Here is a 20,125-nt window from a genome sequence, read left to right as displayed (position 1 = left end):
CCACGTTCTCAATTTTTCTGTGGTCACATATACCGACAATTTCCTTTGTGACTTTTTCTCATTGTTCTCATGCCTGGAAAAACGTTTCCCCATTCTCTCTGTGCAAGAGTCGTACATAGCTCCTTTTCAAAAGGATGAGGTCCTCCTCTTTCATTTAACTCTAATATAATTAGAATTAGTTCTATCACAGGATGTACCTGAATATTTTTCTCTAGCAGCCCTTTGCCCCACAGTACCCTTTGCATTTTCTCTTAAGACTCGCCCTTTATCCTGAGTCAGGTTCCCTAGGCACACTGAGGACTGCAGCCCAATGCCTGCCACATGGCCGTCACCACAGCTTCAGAATTGTGTGCTATCCAGCAGGTAATTAACCATCGCCAAATTCCTTTTGCAATTTCGGACTATTTTCCAAAATTCTACATTATTTTGAAAAAGAGAACACCATTTTAGGGTTTGGGTGAGAACTGTCCCCAAAATGAATTTAGAAACGGCTGACATCTTGACCTCTTTCATCCTCCTTCCAGAGATACAGTACGGGTTCCCTTCCTGCTTTCCTTCCATAAATATTTATGGAGTGCCAGGACCTGTTCTAGGTGGTTAGGATTCAGCCATGAAGCAAGACAGACAAAAACCCTGCTATCTAGCAGATCATATTCTATTGGGGAGAGAAAAGATAACAGACAAAAATATGTATGTATCTAGACTTCCTTCAGGTCTGCTGGGCACATATTCCCTTTAGGTACAACTGGGCTCATATTTCCTATGGACACCACGCATTGCCATTCCCTGACAGGCCCACTTCAGTGAACAAACCACCTCTTCACTTAGGTCAGCCTTTGGGACAGGGCTGGGCACTCTTTCCATACAGGAAATGGGGCCTTTCCCCACATCCGTGCCTGGACATCATAATTTCAGATTATTTCAAGGGAATAAAATTAAACACCAACCTTAATGTTAAATGCAACCTATGATGCCTGTCTTGGAGAAGATCTTTGACAATGAATGTTCCAGAGCCCAGTAAATACATCTAAGGAAGAGGGGGGAAAGAAGGCATTAGTACGCTTTCTTTGCCTCTGGTCCAAATAACAGGTCTCAGAGGAGTCCAGCTGGCTGGTTCCCATAACACATCTGACCCTCATCTCAGGAGCCCAACAGAGATGCTCAGGAAGAAATTCCTAAAGACAAATATATTTGGACATCAGTTAATTTGTGACCAAAGTAATAATGTTAATCTGTGTTTAGCTCTCACTCAAATGGTTACAGAACTTAAAAAAAAGGGGAAGAAAAATCTCATGAACCACAACGTGTTACTTAACTGTTCCCTGAGATCTATCTTTGACGTCATACACGGAGAGTTTGATTTGTGTCATCTGATTGATAAGGGAGTCTTGAAAGAAGGCAATACTGCTTAGAAATATAGGATTGTTGGTTCCCTGGAATAGAAAAGAGAATAATCAGAATACAGAGTTTGATTTTTAAAAGTAAATGGTTTTGAAACACACCCAAATTTTCAGAACGAGACACTAATGTTCTTACCAACTTGGATCAACACAAACACTAATGGCGGCTTAAATGGATGCATACAAACCAACCAAAATGCTGCTTTCCAAAAAGACAAAGTTGTCTGACACACCTCTATAGATCCAGGCACAAGCAGGCTCACCGCCCAAGACATGCCTGAGGGCTCACTCTAAGGGTTTCTCACTCAGTAGAAGGGATTTTCCAAAATTGAAATAAGCTAGATGTACGTGTGTATTCTTAGTATTACAACTTCCGATGAGTTATATACTTGGATCTACCACTGTGGGTTGTTCCTTTAAGATGTACAAAGACAGATGAAAATGAATGGCTTGAGTCGTTTCTTATTTCCAGAATCCTGTAGTTGGCATAATTAAGGCCTGACCTTTTGAAGGCTATGCCTTTCAAAGGACTAGCTCTTGGTTTCCAGATCATAGGTAGTCATTTGCTGGCAGCTTAGCCCTGCCCCCACCCCCCAAGAGCCCCATATCATATTCTCTTTCCCAGGTAGTGGTTAACTATCTTAGCCAAATGGTTAATGGTTCCTGTTTGTACCTGCTGTGGGTCCCATGCCTCTAGCTGCTCTCCCTCTGCAACTTCAGACCTAGTCTCTAAAAGTCTGCCGGACAACCCCTCCTGGGTGGCCTGCTGGGGCCACAGCCCACCCAATCTCACCCTCCATCTGCCCTTGGTTAAGCCCATCTCTGCCTCTCTTCCCAAGGAGGCCACAAATGTCTGCTTTGGTGCCTCTTTCTCCGTCATTCTCAACCACCCAGAGACAATGAACTGCTCCCACAAACCCACCTCCAGGGCCTATCACAAGCACCCCTTCTTTCCACTCCTTCCCACTGACAGTAAGGCCCTACATACTTCCCCAAATGACTATCAACTAAGGACCTCCCTGAAGCACATCTAGTCAGGTGACTCCCCTCGGAAAAGCCTGCACTGGCCCGCTACAAATGCCTGGCCTGACGTTCAAGGCTTCTCTCCCTTGCACTTCCACTTGGGCCTTTTGCATACACAGAACAGGATAAAATTATTTCCCAAACCACATGATGCTTTCCTATTACTTGCCTTTGCGTAACAACCACAGAACTCTGGCGTGATCTTCAACACATGATCCCCAGACTGGCAGTATGGGTATCACCTGGAAGCTTGCGAGAAGTGCAGACTCTTGGGCCCCACGCAGATCTCTTAAGTCAGAATTTCACTCAGTGCCACCCAAGGAAGCCTCTCTAATCCTCACAGCTGGATGGGCCCCCACACCCCACGTGTTGACCTCATCTCTCTACTCTACCCCTTCCCACATAACAGTGCAGAGATGGACCATGTTCACTCTGCCTCCCTGCCCAAAGGATGGTACGCTCCTTTAGGACAGGGACTAGGCCTCCGAGGTATTTGTATGATCCACAGCACCTAGCACTGTGCTCCGCATATAGGCAGTGCTCAGCAGATGCCTAGAAAACAAAATTGTTCATTTGAACTTGGAAATAAGTTTCCAAGAGAATGAAAAAGGGTGGTCTATCTGACGTAAAATGGGAGAAGAGGAGGAAATGTAGTTTGAGACTGCTAGGGAGGGGTTAATTCACATAGCTGCTCACATCACAAACAAAATCCTGTACAATCTCATATAACTCCTACCCTTAGTTCTCATAACTTACATAAGGTACAAAATTATCTAAAAGAAGTTTGTAAAATTCCCACGGTGAAAGCATATCATTTACTTTAACGTAAAAAGTAAATACAAAACACACAGTGCAAAAGGACATACCAAAAAAGCCAATAAAAATGGGGGTATGTCCAGTAAGAAGGCTAGTTAATAGTTAACACTCTCCAAACTTTGATTAATGAACACAATTCTTCAAAAGTAGCAGCCAAATGAAAATGACAAGGAAGAATGAGCTCTTACCTCTTAAACGGCAATAACCTTATGGGATCGTTGTTCAAGAACAACCAGCCAATAGCAAATCAATAATTATAAATAACTTGGCAAATATAAATGCCAGTCAGATGAATGTGAAGAAAAATGTCAATGTACTGAAAACCCATGGGGAAGCAGCAACAATTCACATAAACATAATTGCAGCTACAGGTGTTCAGGTCACTCACAGCCCTCCCATGGGGGCTACAAACACCATGCAAGTCCATCGCAGAGCTCCAGGGGACAGGGCTAGTAGCACCCACCTCAATGATCTCCGTCTGTGCATGTTTTGTCCAGAATGCCTGAGGAGGGGTGGTTACACTCACTGCTACAAAACTATTTGGTTTTCGATCTAGCGATGGAGTATGCAACTCACTGCAAGCTATAGAATCAAGATCAGAAAGAAAAGAATCCATTAAAATCAGGCTCCAATTAGTTCTCTGTTCCAAACACACCCAAAGAAACCCCCACCCCCCAAAAAAGTAAATGACACTAAAGTGATGAGACACTTACATTGTCAGTTATCACATGAAGGTGATCTTTTAAACTAGAAGCAATCTCTTTGCATGTGCCCACCCCCCCACCCCCAATCTCTCAGCCCTATGACAGCAAGGCTGTAACTGTCAGTAGAAAGCTGGGCTGAAGGGGGCTTTCTGTGTCCATGGACTAGAACACAAAGCCAACAACCTCACATGGGGTCTGACCCATAACATGTGACCTTAATAACTAACTGAACTGTTAACTAATTGAGCTAAGCAGCCACATAGTCTGTAAAATCAAGACACAGCTACACATGCCTGCATCCTATGACTGGTGGCTAGCCCTGAGCTGTGGTGTCCTACAGGTCTCTGTGTGAATGTATGCTGGAAGTAAATCCAAAATTCTGTGGCAGCATAAACAAAGTTTTGTTATGTTTTGTTTTTATTAAAGAAGTTATTGCTCATTTTATTCTCCTTATAAACCTCATATCAAGTGCAATATTATTATAAATGTTACTTTTTGGAACTAACGGTACCAAATTTATTGTACTAAGCATTTTTAATAGATAAGACTCAGATAATTCTATCACAGAAGGAACCCATAAGAATGATGATCACATTTCACTGAAATGAACATGCTATCTGTTGTGAAATGCACTCTGAAAGAAAAAAGACCCACTGCCATTAGACTATGCTATGCTATTGATTGTAAGATATTTTCTGATTAAAGAGTAAAACATGAAAAAATATACATCATAGAACTGATGAAATATGTGGCCAATCAAACTTCAAAACTGGTCCAAACAACCACCTTTTTTTGAGGAGTAATAAATGCTTTCCAGACCACTTCAAGTCTTTGGTCAATTTCCAGAGATCTAAAGCAATGGACTGTGGCCATTTTTGCCAGTGTTCTCGTTGCCTTTATGGAGGAGAGGATCTTTGGAGGTCCTTACACTATGCCATTCCTGCCCTCATCATTCCCATTTTCTAAAATGTTCACTGGCGATTTACAATTTAGAAATTGATTTTTGCTTCTGAAAAATAATTCCGGTTCACTAATTATCTACTTGTATCATCTTCTCATATGACTTTATGAATTTTCATCATTTATTGAATATAATAAAATATAAAAAGCTTAGGTTTTTAGTTCAGTTAGTTTTGACAATCATATGCACCCATGCCACCATCACCACAACAAGATAGAGAACATTCCTACCAATTCTTCCCCTACCTCTGCAACCAATTTCTGATTTCCATCATTTTTGTCTGTCCTTGAATTTCATATAAATGGGATGTATTCGAGATTCATCTATATTGTTGTACGTAATCACTCTTATTTTATTTTATTCTATTTTGTTTTTTATTTTTTTATTATTTTTTATATTAAACAGAATGTATTGTCAAATTGGTTTCCATACAACACCCAGTGCTCATCCCAACAGGTGCCATCCTCAATGCCCATCACCCACCTTCCCCTCTCCCCCACCCCCCATCAACCCTCAGTTTGTTCTTAGCATCCAAGAGTCTCTTATGGTTTGCCTCCCTCCCTCTGTGTAACTTTTTTCCCCCTTCCTCTCCCCCATGGTCTTCTGTTAAGTTTCTCAGGATCCACATAACAGTGAAAACATATGGTATCTGTCTTTCTCTGCCTGACTTATTTCACTTAGCATAGTACCCTCCAGTTCCATCCACGTTGCTACAAATGGTCAGATTTCATTCTTTCTCATTGCTACGCAGTATTCCATTATTTATATATATATATATATATATACACACACATACACACCACATCTTTATCCATTCATCAGTTGATGGACATTTAGGCTTTTTCCATAATTTGGCTATTGTTGAAAGTGCTGCTATAAACATTGGGGTATAAGTGCCCCTATGCATCAGCACTCCTGTGTCCCTTGGGTAAATTCCTAGCAGTGCTACTGCTGGGTCATAAAGTAGATCTATTTTTAATTTTTTGAGGAACCTCCACACTGTTTTCCAGAGCGGCTGCACTAGTTTGCATTCCCACCAACCGTGCAAGAGGGTTCCCGTTTCTCCACATCCTCGCCAGCCATCACTCTCTTATTTTAAATTGATGAGTTAGATTCCATTGTGTGAATGTATTGCATTTATTTAACCATTCTGTTAATGGACATTGAGTTGTTTCTGGTTGTGAACCACTGTAACTAAAGCCACTACAAACATTCCTGTTCGTCTCCTTTCGTGGACATAGGCTTTCATTTCTTTTGCTTAAGTACCTAACAGAGACATTTCTAGATTAGAGCAGAGGATATGTTTAACTGTGTAAGAAGCTAAGCTTTTTTTAAAGTAGTTGTACCATTTTACAATCCCACTAGCAATGTGTGTGAGTTCCAGTTGTTCTGCATCCCCACTAATATTCGGTAGGGTCAGTCTTTATTTCATAGTTATTCTAATGGATGTGCTTTAATCTGCACTTCCATGATTGTTAATGATGCAAGGCATCTTTTTATCATGTGCTTGTTCATTTTTAAAACTTCTTTTGTCAAGAGTCTGCTCAAGTTTTTTTGCTCATTTGTAAACTGAATTGTTGACTTTTTTATTGTTGATTTGTATCTTACTCTGGATCTGTCCTTTCTCGGGTGGGTATATGTGTTGTGAATATTTTTCCCCCAAAAGATTGATATCTTACAATTTATTTTCTTAAAGACTTTTGGTTGTTTTCTGTTTTTGTTGTGTTTTTTTAGACTTTTAATCTTAGGGAGTGGTAGGCAGGAAAAATGTCCCTCCCTCCAAAAAAGTATCCACATCCTAATCCCTGGAACCTGTGAATATATTATGTTATGGGCACCACAGATGTGATTAAGGTCATGGAACCTTGACATGGAGAGATTATTCTGGATCATCTGGGTGGGCTTAACCTAATCACACATGCTCTTAAAAGTAGCAGAGGATGGTGGAAGGGTGAGTCAGAAAGATGTGACTATGGGGAAAAAAGGGCAGGAGAGAGTCAAAGCATGAAAGGCATTCCACCTGCCATTGCTGGCTCTGAAGATGGAAGAAGGGTGCCACAAGCCAAGGAATGTGAGCAGCTTTGATAAAGTGAGAACCAGCCTCAACTGGCTGCTAGCAAAATCACACAAAAAAACTGAATTCCACCAAAAACATGAAAAGCAAAGAAACAAGTTCTCCCCTGGAGCCTCCAGAAAAGAACACTGCCCTGCAGATACCTTGATTTTGGTGTTGTAAGACTCTGAGCAGAGACTCCGCTGAGCCCAGTGGATTTGTGACCTAAGCAAACTGTAACGTAGTATCTTTGTGCTGTTTCAGGTGTTCCATCTCTGGTCATCTGTTAGGCAGCAGCAGCAAACTAAAGCACAGAGTTAGTGCTTTCTGCATTCTGCCCCAGAAATCTTTGCCTCCCTGTTGGGAGTGATCCTCTGTTTTCTTCTAAAAGCTTGAACGCTTTACTAATTTTTAAAGTTCTCTTCTATTTCTTCTGCTACGTCAGACTCAGCAGGAGTCAGGGATTTGACAATTTCACTTGTTCTCTCTCTCCTTTAAGCTACTGTTTAAGACCCTCAAGGCCTGGTTTCTCTGGGCACGCCCCTTCATCAGGCATGAGTTCTTAACAACCATGCGAAGCTGGAACATTTGGGTCTTTCAAGCACAAGTGACAGCGGACAGACTGAGGCATAACAGGTGGCCAAAGCTTGGAAGACTGGTATCAGTTTAAGGGCTGATGGGCCAACTGCCACCTTCAGAACACACCTTCCTCTCTGGACCCAACCACTCTCTGGCCCCAACCACTAGCCAGCTCAGCTAAGTCTCGTCCTCAGTGTTTCCATGAAGCTCTCCCTCAGCAACCCACAATCACATCTCCTGTCTGTCTCTTACATTGCTTTGGCCTATTTCCAGAGAAGCCACGAGTCTGTGGTATGTATGCCTTGCCTCTCCAACCAGATCATCTATAATCCCAGCTGAGTAAGTGCTATCGAGGCAAAGCAGTAAAATGTATTTCAAGTACATAGCCTTTGACTCAGCAATTCTGTATCCAAGACTTTATCCTGAGGAAATAATCAACAAAGCATGTGAAAGATCTATATACAAGCATGTTCACTGTGGTAGTGTTTATAATGGCAAATTGGAAAGAACCTAAACATCTGACAACAGGAGACTGGTTAAAACAAATATGGCACAGCCATACAATAGAGTTACATAAGCACCCGAAGTGATGGGGCAGATCCCATGTTTGTTTGTGTGTGTGGTTTTTTTTTTAAATTTTAAGTTTATTTATTTATTTTGTGAGAGAGACAGAGAGAGAGAGAAAGCATGTGACAGGGGAGGGACGGAGAGGGAAGGAGAGACAGAATCTCAAGCAGGCTCTGCACTGTCAGCACAGAGCCTGCAGGGCTCAAACCCACAAACCATAAGATCATGACCTGAGCCGAAACCAAGAGTTGGATGCTTAACTGACTCAGCCACCCAGGTGCCCCAAATCCTGTGTTTATTAAGATGAAAAGATGCCAATGACATTTCTGCTACATGAAAAAAAACACGTTAAGAATACCAGCATGACATTTTTGGAGATAATCCCATCACCTCCACAGGCAAAAAAAAAAAAAAAAAAAAAAAAAAAAAAAAAAAAAAAAATCATTAAAACTTCTGTATAGCACTGAGTGGGTGTAAAAAAATATTTCTGGAAGGATCTATACCAAAATGCCAACTGTGATTCTCTCTCTGATAGGGTACTCTTTTCCTCTAACATTTTCTGTATTATAGGTTTTAAAATGAGCACTTCCAAATTTTAAACTTTTATTTTTAAGATAAAATATTTGACCATTCAATCATCTGGCTCCTGTTTTCACCTCTTTCTTTCTTTCTTTCTTTCTCTTTCTTTCTTTCTCCTTCCTTCCTTCCTTCCTTCCTTCCTTCCTTCCTTCCTTCCTTCCTTCCTTCTTTCAATGTTTATTTATTTTGAGAGAGAGTGCCCATGCTACCAGCACAGAGCCAAACGTGTGGCTCAAACCCACGAACCACGAGATCATGACCTGAGTGGAAACCAACAGACACTTAACTGACCGAGCCACCCACATAGCCACCCAGATATGTTAAGTGATTTTTACCACAATTAAAAAAAAAAAAAAAAAAAGGTAGGGTGCCTGGGCGGCTCAGTCAGTTAAGCATCCAACTCTTTCTGGATTTCGGCTCAGATCATGATCTCACCATTTGTGGGATCCGGCCCTGCGTCAGGCTCAGCACGGAGCGTGGAGCCTGCTTGGCATATTTTCTTTCTCTCTCAAAAAAAAAAAAAAAAAAATTGCTTGACATAAAATTCACCCTCATCTTTTTAAGCTATTTCTTCCCCCAAGTATGTAATTCAAATGACAATAGTACTGTCCTTGATTTGCCAAATTCAGAAATATCTTGGTTTCTGTTATAGGGGTGAGGATTTTTACCTCAAATCCATTGACTCTCATTCTCTCTCTACACTCAATCAGTTTAACTTGAGATTTTTTTTGTTAAATCCATGTTCTGCATTAATAAAGCTAAGAGAATATTATTCATTATGAGCCAACTGGGATTTCCTTCACTTCTCTCCTGTGCTGGGCCCTGTTTTCTGGATCCCATGTCTTCTTTTTTCTCAATTTATTCCCTCTGTTGGGTAAAACACATCCTCCACTGATTTCCAGAGAAAGGATGTGGGAGAAGTTTATTTGAGAGTCTGCAAAGCTGAAATATATTTCTTTCTACCCTCACATTTGACTGATAGTCTGCTTGAGAATTCCGGGTCAGAAATATTTTCCCACTCACGTTAAAGGTGCTGCTCCCCCGTCCTCAAGTTTCCAGTGCCACTGAGAATCCCCTCCACACTAGTTTGACCCCTGATCCTTGGATATGACCTGTTTTGTTCTCCACCACACTGCACCCCCCCCCCCTCTGGAAGTTTTGGGATCTTCATTTTATTCCCAGTGCTTGGAAACTTTCCCAGGATGTGCCTTGTTATGGGTTTTTTCCAATCATTATGCTGGGCCTTAGCAGGCATTTTTAACCTAGAACCACACTCTTCAGTTATGAGAGACTTCTTGTATTATTTCTCGTTAATTCCCTCCCTTCTATTCTTTCCTATTCTCTCCCGTAAATGTTAGGCCTCCTGAATTTGCTAATTTTCCATTTGAATTTCTCTCCCATTTTCTATTTTGCTTTAAAATGTTTACTTTTGGGGATAATTCCTTGAATATCTTTGAATGTATATTGAATTCTTAAAGTTTTCTTTAAATCATATTTTAACTTTCTAAGGTTGCCCTTGTTCTTCAATTTTTTTTCTTTACAATGTCCTGTTTTATTTTATGGGTATCCCATATTCTCTTGAGGGTATAAATTATAATTCTTTGATGTTTTCTTCTACTTTCTTCAATATCTGTATTTCTTCCAGGTTCTATTTTTTCTTGCTTCCTCTTCCATGTGTGGGCCTTCCACAAAGCCCTTCAAACTTTAACCATTCTTGCATTTTGTTTCAAATCAACTTTGCGGTATAATTTATATATAAAATGTGCCTATTTTAAGTGGAGAGCTCAATGAGTTTGGATAAGCATAGACATCTATATAACCACCACAGTCAAGATACAGTACATTTCCATCACCCCAAAGAGTTCCCAGTCCCCTTTCCAGGCAGCCCTCACCAGCACTCCTGGACAACCAATCATTGATCTGTCTTCTATCACTGCGGATTGGTCTTCCTGAGTTACACACAAACATAATCCTATAGCATACAGCCTTTTGAGTATGGCTTCTTTCATTCTGCACAAGGCTTTTGAGATTCAACTATGTGTGTATCAGTACTTCATTCCTTTTCCTTGCTGAGTGGTGTTCCATTGTATGGATGTATCATAGTTAATTCTGCTGATGGATATGTGGGTTGTTTCCAGTGTTAGCTATTATGGATAAAGCTGAAATCAGCATGCATGTACCAATCTTTATATGCACAAAAGAATGTCCATTTGTCTGTAAGAATAAGGTATCAAAAAGCTGAGTATGAGAGTGAGCTGAGTGGCTGGCCAGCCTACTTTTGGTTGGGGTCCAGAAAGCTGGCATCTGTCTCTTTGCGGGGAGTGGGAGTTTCCTTTTTCCAGAGTGAAAGCCTCCTGCCTGGAGGAATAAGCCTGGTAGAAGTAGGATAAGAGGAAGAAGGTTGGAGAGGGCGAGGTAGGGGTTGTTATTCAGTAGACTTCTGGACCTTCACCATGCTTTCCTCCGTGCTAATGGACCTCAGCCCAGAGCCTCTCTGCCTCCCAAGTTTCTCATGAGAATAACCACCAGTCCCTGCAGGGCTGCGTGTGGTGGGAACCTGAACCTCCAACTCTTCCTTATACAAGCTTTCCAATAAGCCCTTGCTTTTGTCTCTGAGCTCCCCAGTATCTCTCGGACAAATCCAGCACCTTCACAGACATGCAGGTGTGACCACGTTCCTCTCCGCCTGTTCCCTCCTCCTCACAGGTTACAGTCTGGGGGTTCCAAAGATGTCTCACTGCACAGAGTGTTTCTGTTGCTTATTCTTCCTGATGTCTGTGCTGATTTAAGATAAGGGGGTGGAGATAAGTTCACTGTTCCCTTGTGAAAGTGGAAGTCCTTGGGTTAGTATTATAATTTGTGAAGAGCAATAAAGCTCTAGGTTGGGGGCAGGCAGGTGTGGGAATCCCAGCAGGGTTAAAGACTGCTTCCCCTACCCTCCTGTTCCCAGTTCACAATGCAGGACTCACTCTCACTGCAGAACTAGCCACTAAGTCAGGGTTGGGAAACCCTCTGAACTTGTTTAAGGACATTCAATCTGAAATGGCGATGTTTTCAAAGTTTACTATTAATTTGATAATAATGCCCTTACATTTTTATGGAGTTTGCCATTAGTCAAAGACATTTGTCTGATTTTGCTCTGTTTTAACCACCATGATCTTCTTTATCTCTCAAACGGTAACACCCCTTATTATAGCACATGAGAAAACTGGTCAGGCAAGGTCAAGGCCATGTGGTTAGTGTGTGGCACAGTCCAGACTAGAATCCAGGTCATCTGGCTCTCGAGGAGGTATTTCCTTTATGTCCCACTACCTCCCGGACACCGTTGCCAGGCCAGGGGCCAATGCTGAGCACTGCCCAGGGGACAAGGGAAGGGGAGAAGGACACAGGAGTGTGTCAGGCTATGAAGGAGAACCATCTGTGGGTGACCCCACCACACTGTCCGATCTTCTGGGTAAGCCACAGTAATACCTTACTTCCCTGATCCCAGAGCCAGCACATACTACTAGAGTTTTTTAGGATAATCTTAGGGCATTCAGGACAGTTTTTAGGACATTCTGATGCTGCCCAAGAGGGAAAGCACTAGGTATCATTGCCTCCACCCACAGAGTAGGGAACCAAGGGCCAGATGGCTAAAATCAACTGCACAGGGCTGTATGGTTAGGACTGGCAATGCCCGCCCCGAGCCAGCTTTCCCACCCCGAGCCAGCTTTCCCACCTTGTGGGTACATCCCTAGGAAGGCTGTCCTCGCAGCTCTGGGGGGCTCACCTCTCGCCCCTGCCCTCCCCCCACCCCCACTGCCAGCCTGGAGGGAACATGTGCTGAGGAGGCTGAAATCTGCAGGCTCCAGGCTCCCTCCACCCACAGGACATTCACACCTGCCCGGTGGCTTCATCTTAGAGACACTTCAGTAGCAGCAAGTGCTCTGACACAAATCTGAGCCAGGGTCGTGTTTCTGTTTTTAAGCAACGTATATTGCAAAGCAAACGAAAAATGCAAAAAGATACCTACCTAAGCTGAATTCTAAAATGGGCTCATCTGGATCTTGGATATTTCCTGAATAAAAAGGAAATGACGGGAAAAAAATCATGCTCAATAAACTTTTCCTTGCATTTAGATTTTATTCAAAAGAGTCAACATTCTACATTTTCCCCCCTCAGAAACTATTATATGAGATAGGTTTTTCATTTTCTAAACATTTCACTTCTGAGATTCCTAAGAAGTCTCCAACTCCAAGATCAAACCCCCCTCCTCTTAAGCTCTGCAAAGCCACAACAAGGAGGGCTTTGATCATGTCCTGGGCACTTGCCAGACAGACACTGTGGACATTCCCATATCATCTACTGGCAAATGAGCCCTGGAGGTGCCCACTCAAGCTGGAAAACTGACGGCGGTCCAATTCCAATGGAAGCGGTTCCCAGGAAGAGGGCTGACTTCCCCCTCCCTTACGCCCTGATTCAACAAAAGGTTGCCCTCCAGCCACCTGGAGTGGGCAGTCACTGGGGGCTCATTCTGGCTGTCCACAGGGTACCCCAGGAGGCAGGCATACAGGGTATGTGCCATGACCTTGCACCAGGAACCTGGCGCAGGCCCTGTGAGACTCACCTGCCAGAGAGAGGCCCAACATGTCAGCTGCCACATCAATGGTAGAAGCCCGCTGCATCGCACGGGCCCTGGCACCATGGCGAGGGCTGTGCTCTCTTGCTGTCATGATGTCATTGGTGATGATGTGTTTCCTGTTCCTGGGTCAGACCACACCTGATTCCCCGGGACGCGCTGTCACCAAGCCCTAATCCCCTAAGGTGGCAGTAGTCCTGAGAAAAAGGCACCGACACTGGTAAGAAACATAGGGATGGTGACTGAGTGACTGTGCTCTCATGGACAGAATAAATGCCTCACACAGGCAAGGGAGGAGCCAGGGGTGGAGAGTCTGATGACCTAGGCCCCTTCGAGTGCTTCCCCTGCACTCCCCAATACTCACACACCAACACATATGCTCATGGGATCCCATAAGGAAATCATGTTCTCTTCAACAAAGACATACCACAGTAACTGTTGGTTTAGATACAATCATGAAAGATGGCTTCTGAAATGTTCTTGTTTTACTATGCTTTTTTGTTGACAAGTCTCATAGAATCTTTAACATAAAACCAATTCACCTCTGTCAGAAGGATAGGAGATGCATGAAGGGTCTGCCACCCACTGGCATGGTGAAACCCTGGAGAGACAAAGGCACATGTCTCCAACCTGCTCTCTTTCTTCCCACAGCTACAGGAACTTCACAGGTCTCCTGGTCTTAGAAAACATGTGCATGTAATCTATACTTAACTAAAGTGGATAGTGCTGTGCTATGGATATGGAAACTTCTGGGCAAAGTGCCACCACAGGCTGAATCAGAGGGATACTCCGGCATGGCACAGAACATACATTTGCTCTAAGAAGTGGGTTAAGCAGTAAGAAGTGAGTTTCACGTTTTTCCAGCCCATGTATATGCTACAATTCCTGTTGTCTCCAGAAGGAACCAACCTCTCTTGTTTAAAACACCTCTCTCAAAGCTCTCCATGTATCCAGACACTCTTGTCTTCTCAAAGTATGTCAACACCTGTGTACCTGAAGGCCTGTGTTCTCGCTCTTGAGTTAATATTCAGCCAGCAACTTACTGGACATGTTTGTTCTTGGGCCAGTTGAGACACGTGGCATTTCTTCATAGAAGCACGTCCAAATCCATCATCTAAAAATGGAAAATTATTAACTTAACAAGTGGCCAAACATGAAGTTCTCGAGAGTGCATATTATGATGCTTATGTTATAATCTTAATGCCTAGAGATATGGGGAAGCCAAGAGTTACTACATGTTCCTGTGAGCTCCACACAACAATCTAACTTTTTGGCTCAAAAGCAAAGGTCTTGCTCAAGCCCAAGAGAATGAGAAACAGAAATGCACATTCCTATCCCCATCCAGGGGTGATCCAGGGGAACATGGACCAGCCCTAAAGCACCCACTGTGTGGCTGAGGGAAAATGCAGAGATAAGAATCTGAGTCTTCCAGTAGTCCTGCTCACAAATGTCAGCTCAAGGGAGAAGTTGCTGGGCCCCTCTGAGACTTTGGTTTCTGGTGTCTACAATGAGGCTAATAGTACCCATCTCACAGGGCTGCAGCGGGAGCCAAATGTGCAAAAACGGAAGAGGGCTCTGCCCTGCTATGGCTGCCTGGCCCTTGGGTGCCTTTCTGTGGAGTAGAGAACAAGCCAGGCTCCAAGTCAGTCCCAGGGGCCCAGCACATGAGCTATCTGAAAGGGCCAACATCTGGGGTATAGATGACAAGCAGTGTGCTTGGCACTCAGGCAAACTCAGTTTCCCTTGAAGACTGGGCTCCTCCTACCCCTCCCACTGGAGCACCTGGGGACCTTTAGTCCGGGCATCTCGGCAGACACGGCAATGGTTCAGGTGGGGAGTCACAGTAAAAGTCTCCAAGGGGAAGACTGACGAGTTTGCTGACATCAAGAGGCATACAAAGTCAAAATATGGAATGAAAATGATAAAGACAGGGAAAGTACTTGCAGTACTAATATCTATAGTTTATAGTAATGCTTGTACAAATTAACAACAACAAAAAACCTCACTAAGAATGCAAGTGGCAAAGGTATGAATACATAGAAGAGGAATACACACGGTAAACGTTTTGGAGAAGTGACCAAACTCATTCATAATAATTTTTTTTAATGTTTATTTACTTTGGGAGAAAAAGAGAGAGAGAGGCGCAGACACAGAATCCAAAGCAGGCTCCAGGGTCTGAGCTGTCAGCACAGAGCCCAAAGCGGGGCTTGAACCCAGAGAGCAAGAGATCATGACCTGAGCCAAAGTCAGAGGCCCAACCGACACCCAGGCACCCCCTCATTCGTAATAATTAAAGCAATGCTAAATATTCCTATATTCACCTAAAATTGTCTTCCAAAAGAGGTTTGTCTCTTCTCATGAGAATATGCTTTGTTGGCAGACCTAGGGGAAACTCTGTAAGGCTCTTCTATATTGCTGATAACATTTTAAAGTCGTACAAGCATTTCAGAAAGCAATGTGAAATTATTTACCAATATATTTATAAACAAAAACAAAATTCTTGCCAACAGTCCAAAGACGCTTATTGTAGCATTACTTATAATGACAAACACTGGAACCAATCAAAATGCCCAGCTACAAGTACATTCTGGAACACCTATAAGATGCATTACTATATGACTGTTAAAATGATCATGACAAAGTTCATGAACATATGAAAATTTCTTTAACTTCATTAGTCATCAGGAAAACACTAATTATAGACATGAGATACCTCTGCACACTCATTAGAATAGCTAAAATGGAAAAAAAAAGACAATACCGAGTATCGGTGACGATGTGATATAAATGGAACCCTGATACACTGCTAGCAGAGGGTAAAATGGTGCAGCCGTGCTGTAAAACTGTCAGTGTCTACTCAAACTGAACATATACCTACATCGTGACCTAGTATGTAACTCAGAGTGGAATTGCTAAGAGAAATGCATATTTATGTTCACCAAAAAAAAAAAAGGTAGAACATTTAGAGCATAATATTCATAATAGTCAAACACTAGCAACAACTCAAGTGTCCATCAGCTATAGAATAAACAAAACAATACAGATGCTTTTAGAAATGATGTCAAGGGGGAAAGCCAGTCAGACGAAAAGCATAACTAGGCAATTCTATTTCTATAAAGTTCAAGCACAGGCCAAATGAGTCTGTGGTATTAGAAGTCAAGACAGTGGTATCTTTGAGGGGCAAGTACTGACTGGGGAGGGCATGTGGGGCATGAGAAGGCTTGTGGTCTCTTGTTTTGGGTGCTGGTTCTAGGAATTTACTGTGTGAAAATTCATTGAGCTGTACATGAATGATTCTTCTACTTCAATAAAGAGTTTATTTTAATGACTATAATAAAGGCAACATAGCATGAAAAAATGTTTATGTCAGCTCTGCAACATGCGTGCTTTTAATGAAATATTCTACCCGTGCTCTGGTCACAGCCATTTAAAAAGACAAGACAGGGGCGCCTGGGTGGCGCAGTCGGTTAAGCGTCCGACTGCAGCCAGGTCACGATCTCGCGGTCCGTGAGTTCGAGCCCCGCGTCAGGCTCTGGGCTGATGGCTCGGAGCCTGGAGCCTGTTTCCGATTCTGTGTCTCCCCCTCTCTCTGCCCCTCCCCCGTTCATGCTCTGTCTCTCTCTGTCCCAAAAATAAATAAAAAAACGTTGAAAAAAAATTTTAAAAAGACAAGACACAGACGGAGACCACGTGGAGAAGAGGGTGTGGGACCACAGGGAGCTGGTCCCTTTCTTAGCTTAAGGTCATCCTCTTGCATCACTGAAAGTTGCACCCCATGCTGGCCAGAGGCAAAGGTGGCAACCTGGGTGTGAAGCAGCTTCAGGAAGGAGCTCTTCTTTCTTGAACTTCTTCCCAGTGTATCTCCAGCATTCCACTGCCCTGCCTGGATGCCCTGCTCAGCTTGTAGTGAGGCTGCAGTCACCCCCCTTCACGTGGGACAGTACAGATATGCCTCCTGACAGAAGGCAACAACTGGACCCTGACAACCTGCCAGCCCTCCCCTCCCCCTCCCTTATCCCCTTCCTCTTGCCCTTGCAAGGCCCCTTCACCTAAGGAGGGTGAGGAATATTACAGGCATCATGGGGTCCTGGGGATAGAAGTTCTTAAAGGGGAACATCTACAGACTAATTTTACACTTGATAGGGTTCACAGACCAGAGAAGTTTTGAGTCAAGAGGGCCTCAGAAGCCACTTCATGGTTATTTGGGGCATTTAATTAGGATCTGCAATTTAAGTCATCAAGACACAGAACACAGAGCTGATCTGCACAGCTGAACTCGATTTTCCTTATTAGTCTCATTAATTTAAAGTAATTCGCCAAGGATTCTTATATTCCCAAGGTCCCTGGCTTTCCTCCTGGCCCCATTTGAAGACCGGAGCTCATTAGGAAGAAAAACTGCACTAACATCAAAGAGGATGGATAGCGCGTGGGAGTTGTTCCAGGGACTGGAATTTTTTTTCTTGGGGGCAAGAAGAAAGAAAGAAGCAATAACTCATGAAACTGCCTCGTCTCCTCACTCTGTGAGAGATGTGTCACCCTTTCTGACAAGAGGCCACAGGTCATCAACTCAACAGCAAACCCAATAATGTCCCTTCCACCAGGGGGGCAGGAGAATGGTGGTAGAGGGAGCATAAGCAAGACAGGAGGCTTGTGGTGGTTCATACAGGTCCATGGGATTTGTGACCAATGGCAGTGACTGTCACAAGCTTCTCAGGAAGCCAGTCTAAGGTCTGCCTGCCTTCCTCCTCCACAGAACAAGGACTCCCAGGCCTGGAAAGGGTTCTGGTGGCCCCTCTAGGCCTCAGTAACCTCTCGGGGCTGCAGAGCTGGAGCTGAGTAGGGAGGACTGGCCACAAAACTCCATTTTCATCTGTCTTATATGATGGGGGTTCTTCTGAGAACAGTCTTAAAAAGGACTTCTATGGATGACGTCACAGAAGTCCAGACGAAGTAACTTCCTCAAGGTCACACAGAGCTAAAGGATGAACTATCAGAATCAACCCAAGGCAAAAGCCCAAATACAAGTAGGGGCGCTCTCCCTGCCCAGCCCACTCTATTGCTGTCACTGTGGGCAGGAAATAGGCTCCTAGCAAACCTTCTCCAGGCCTCTGCTCTCCAAACACAGGCAGCACAGGAGAGAAAGTCAGATGAAAGGCTTGCGTGACTCAGAGCATGAATCAGCAGCCCCTGGGGAGGAGGCTACTTCAGGAGGCAGAAAGAGGCAGAGTTTTCTCTCAAAACCCCTAATCCAGGACAGCCACAATCACTGATCAATGAGGTGTCACACTGCTCACTGGCAAATCACTACTAATAACAACCTGAGAGCGTCAGCTGCCGCCTTCCGCACAAAGCCCCTCAGGCAGACAGTGCCCAGCAGCCGACGACCTTGCCTCAGTCTCCCTAACACAGCTAACCAGTCTGTACCTCAAGATAACGTACTTCCTGGTGTGACCATGGGATGAGCAGTGGGGTACCCTGTGTCTCATGAATGCCAGACTTAAACTCTTGGTTTCTTCCATATCATCCTGGGTACCTCATTCAAGCCTAAACACAGACCACGGGCCTAATGAACCCCTACTGAGTAAACAAACTGTCAGCTTCTGTGGCAGACTGGCCCTGCTCACCAGGTACATTCATCCCAGGTACACTGACAGGTGACCCTCTTCAGCACCCTTCCAGTTTGGTGCAGCTATGTGAGAGTGCAGAGGGATGCACACCAGCTGAGATAAGGGTGAGAAAGCTGCTCATGGGATTCTCCAAGTCTCCCTTCCCCCCAGATTCCCAGCTGGATGCAGGGGGATTGAGTGAATAATTCCAAGGCCCCAGGGTAAGGGAGTGACTCTGTGGAAAGAAACTAGGTCCCTGAGACCGGGAAAAGCAGAGGCCCTGCCTCCCACCGACGATCTACACTGAGCTTACCCTGAGTAAGACCCTTGGTTGTGTGAAGCCACGGAGATTTGGGAGGTGGTTGTTACAACAGCTAACATTAGTTACTGTGACTAAAGTATGGCACATACCAGGCACCCAAGAAATGGTTATGATGAAAACAGAACTCAAAGCCACCAGTTAACACTTACCACACAATGCTTTGTCCTCTAAATGAGGTATGCCCAGTTCATGAGCAAAGAGCCCACAGGTGGCTGGGAGACTACCACAGGGGTCAAAAAATGAAAGCACAGAGAAGTAAAAAACCCACTTTAGCAGATAATCAACAAGGCAAGGCTTTTTTTGTCCCCTCTCTAATTGCAAGTCAGGCGTAGGGCATGCTGATAGCTCTCCTGCCCTCCCCCACCCCCAATATCACCTGGCTAGCCCTGGACTTCATCATCCCAAACACACACTATGATGGAAGCTGGCATTAATGTTGAGAAAGCAAGTTCTCTGATATGACCCTAGAGCTGCTAATCCAACCAGGAGAGAAAAAGAGACCCATCTCTCCCACTGGACACCCAAGATCAGCCTATTCCCAACAGTCCTCTGGAGCCAACTGGGAATTAAGGCTACCCAGGGCTCTATCCAGAGCTGGTCTACATCCAACAGGGCCTTGGAGCCCTTGGGGCTTCAGGACCACTAATTCCTTCAATTCCAGAAAATAAGAGAATGACAACAGCATGGGTGCAAATACCACAACATGGGCATAAACCTCAGGTGGGCACAGGGTAGGTGGGGTGCAGATGCCCATGACAAAAACTGAATGGGCCAGAGCCATGGTGGCTATGGTAACAGGCATGGGCAAGGCCAACACAAAGGAATAGGAGCAGTGTCTCCAGAACAGACAAGGGCAAGGGTGACCAGCGAGTTGGAGGACCCCCTCCAGGGAAAAGG

At 44.1% G+C, this 20,125-nt stretch overlaps 1 protein-coding gene across 15 annotated transcripts in view; it reads right to left on the bottom strand.

Moving 5' to 3' along the window:
* The window catches only part of INPP4A (inositol polyphosphate-4-phosphatase type I A), a 163,230-nt gene that overhangs the window by 68,755 nt on the left and 74,350 nt on the right, over positions 1 to 20,125 (bottom strand). For 13 of the 15 annotated variants that reach the window (XR_015249271.1, XM_086701273.1, XM_086701277.1 and 10 more), the window contains exons 2-7: positions 14,344 to 14,414; positions 13,289 to 13,497; positions 12,695 to 12,739; positions 3,703 to 3,821; positions 1,317 to 1,433; positions 948 to 1,027 (exon numbers count right to left, since the gene is read on the bottom strand). Coding sequence is in view for 14 of the 15 variants with exons in the window: in XM_086701273.1 (XP_086557399.1) it covers positions 948 to 1,027; positions 1,317 to 1,433; positions 3,703 to 3,821; positions 12,695 to 12,739; positions 13,289 to 13,394 (467 nt within the window). In the remaining variant the exon portion in view is untranslated. Of the gene's footprint in view, positions 1 to 947; positions 1,028 to 1,316; positions 1,434 to 3,702; positions 3,822 to 11,330; positions 11,463 to 12,694; positions 12,740 to 13,288; positions 13,518 to 14,343; positions 14,415 to 20,125 lie in introns of those variants that run through there. The other 2 variants (XM_086701275.1, XM_086701282.1) reach the window with 2 other exon arrangements.

Source organism: Puma concolor, chromosome A3 (assembly GCF_028749965.1).
Source record: "Puma concolor isolate L17-30 chromosome A3, mPumCon1.1.hap2, whole genome shotgun sequence".
Lineage (NCBI taxonomy): Eukaryota > Metazoa > Chordata > Mammalia > Carnivora > Felidae > Puma > Puma concolor.
This window is presented reverse-complemented; position numbering and strand designations above follow the sequence as displayed.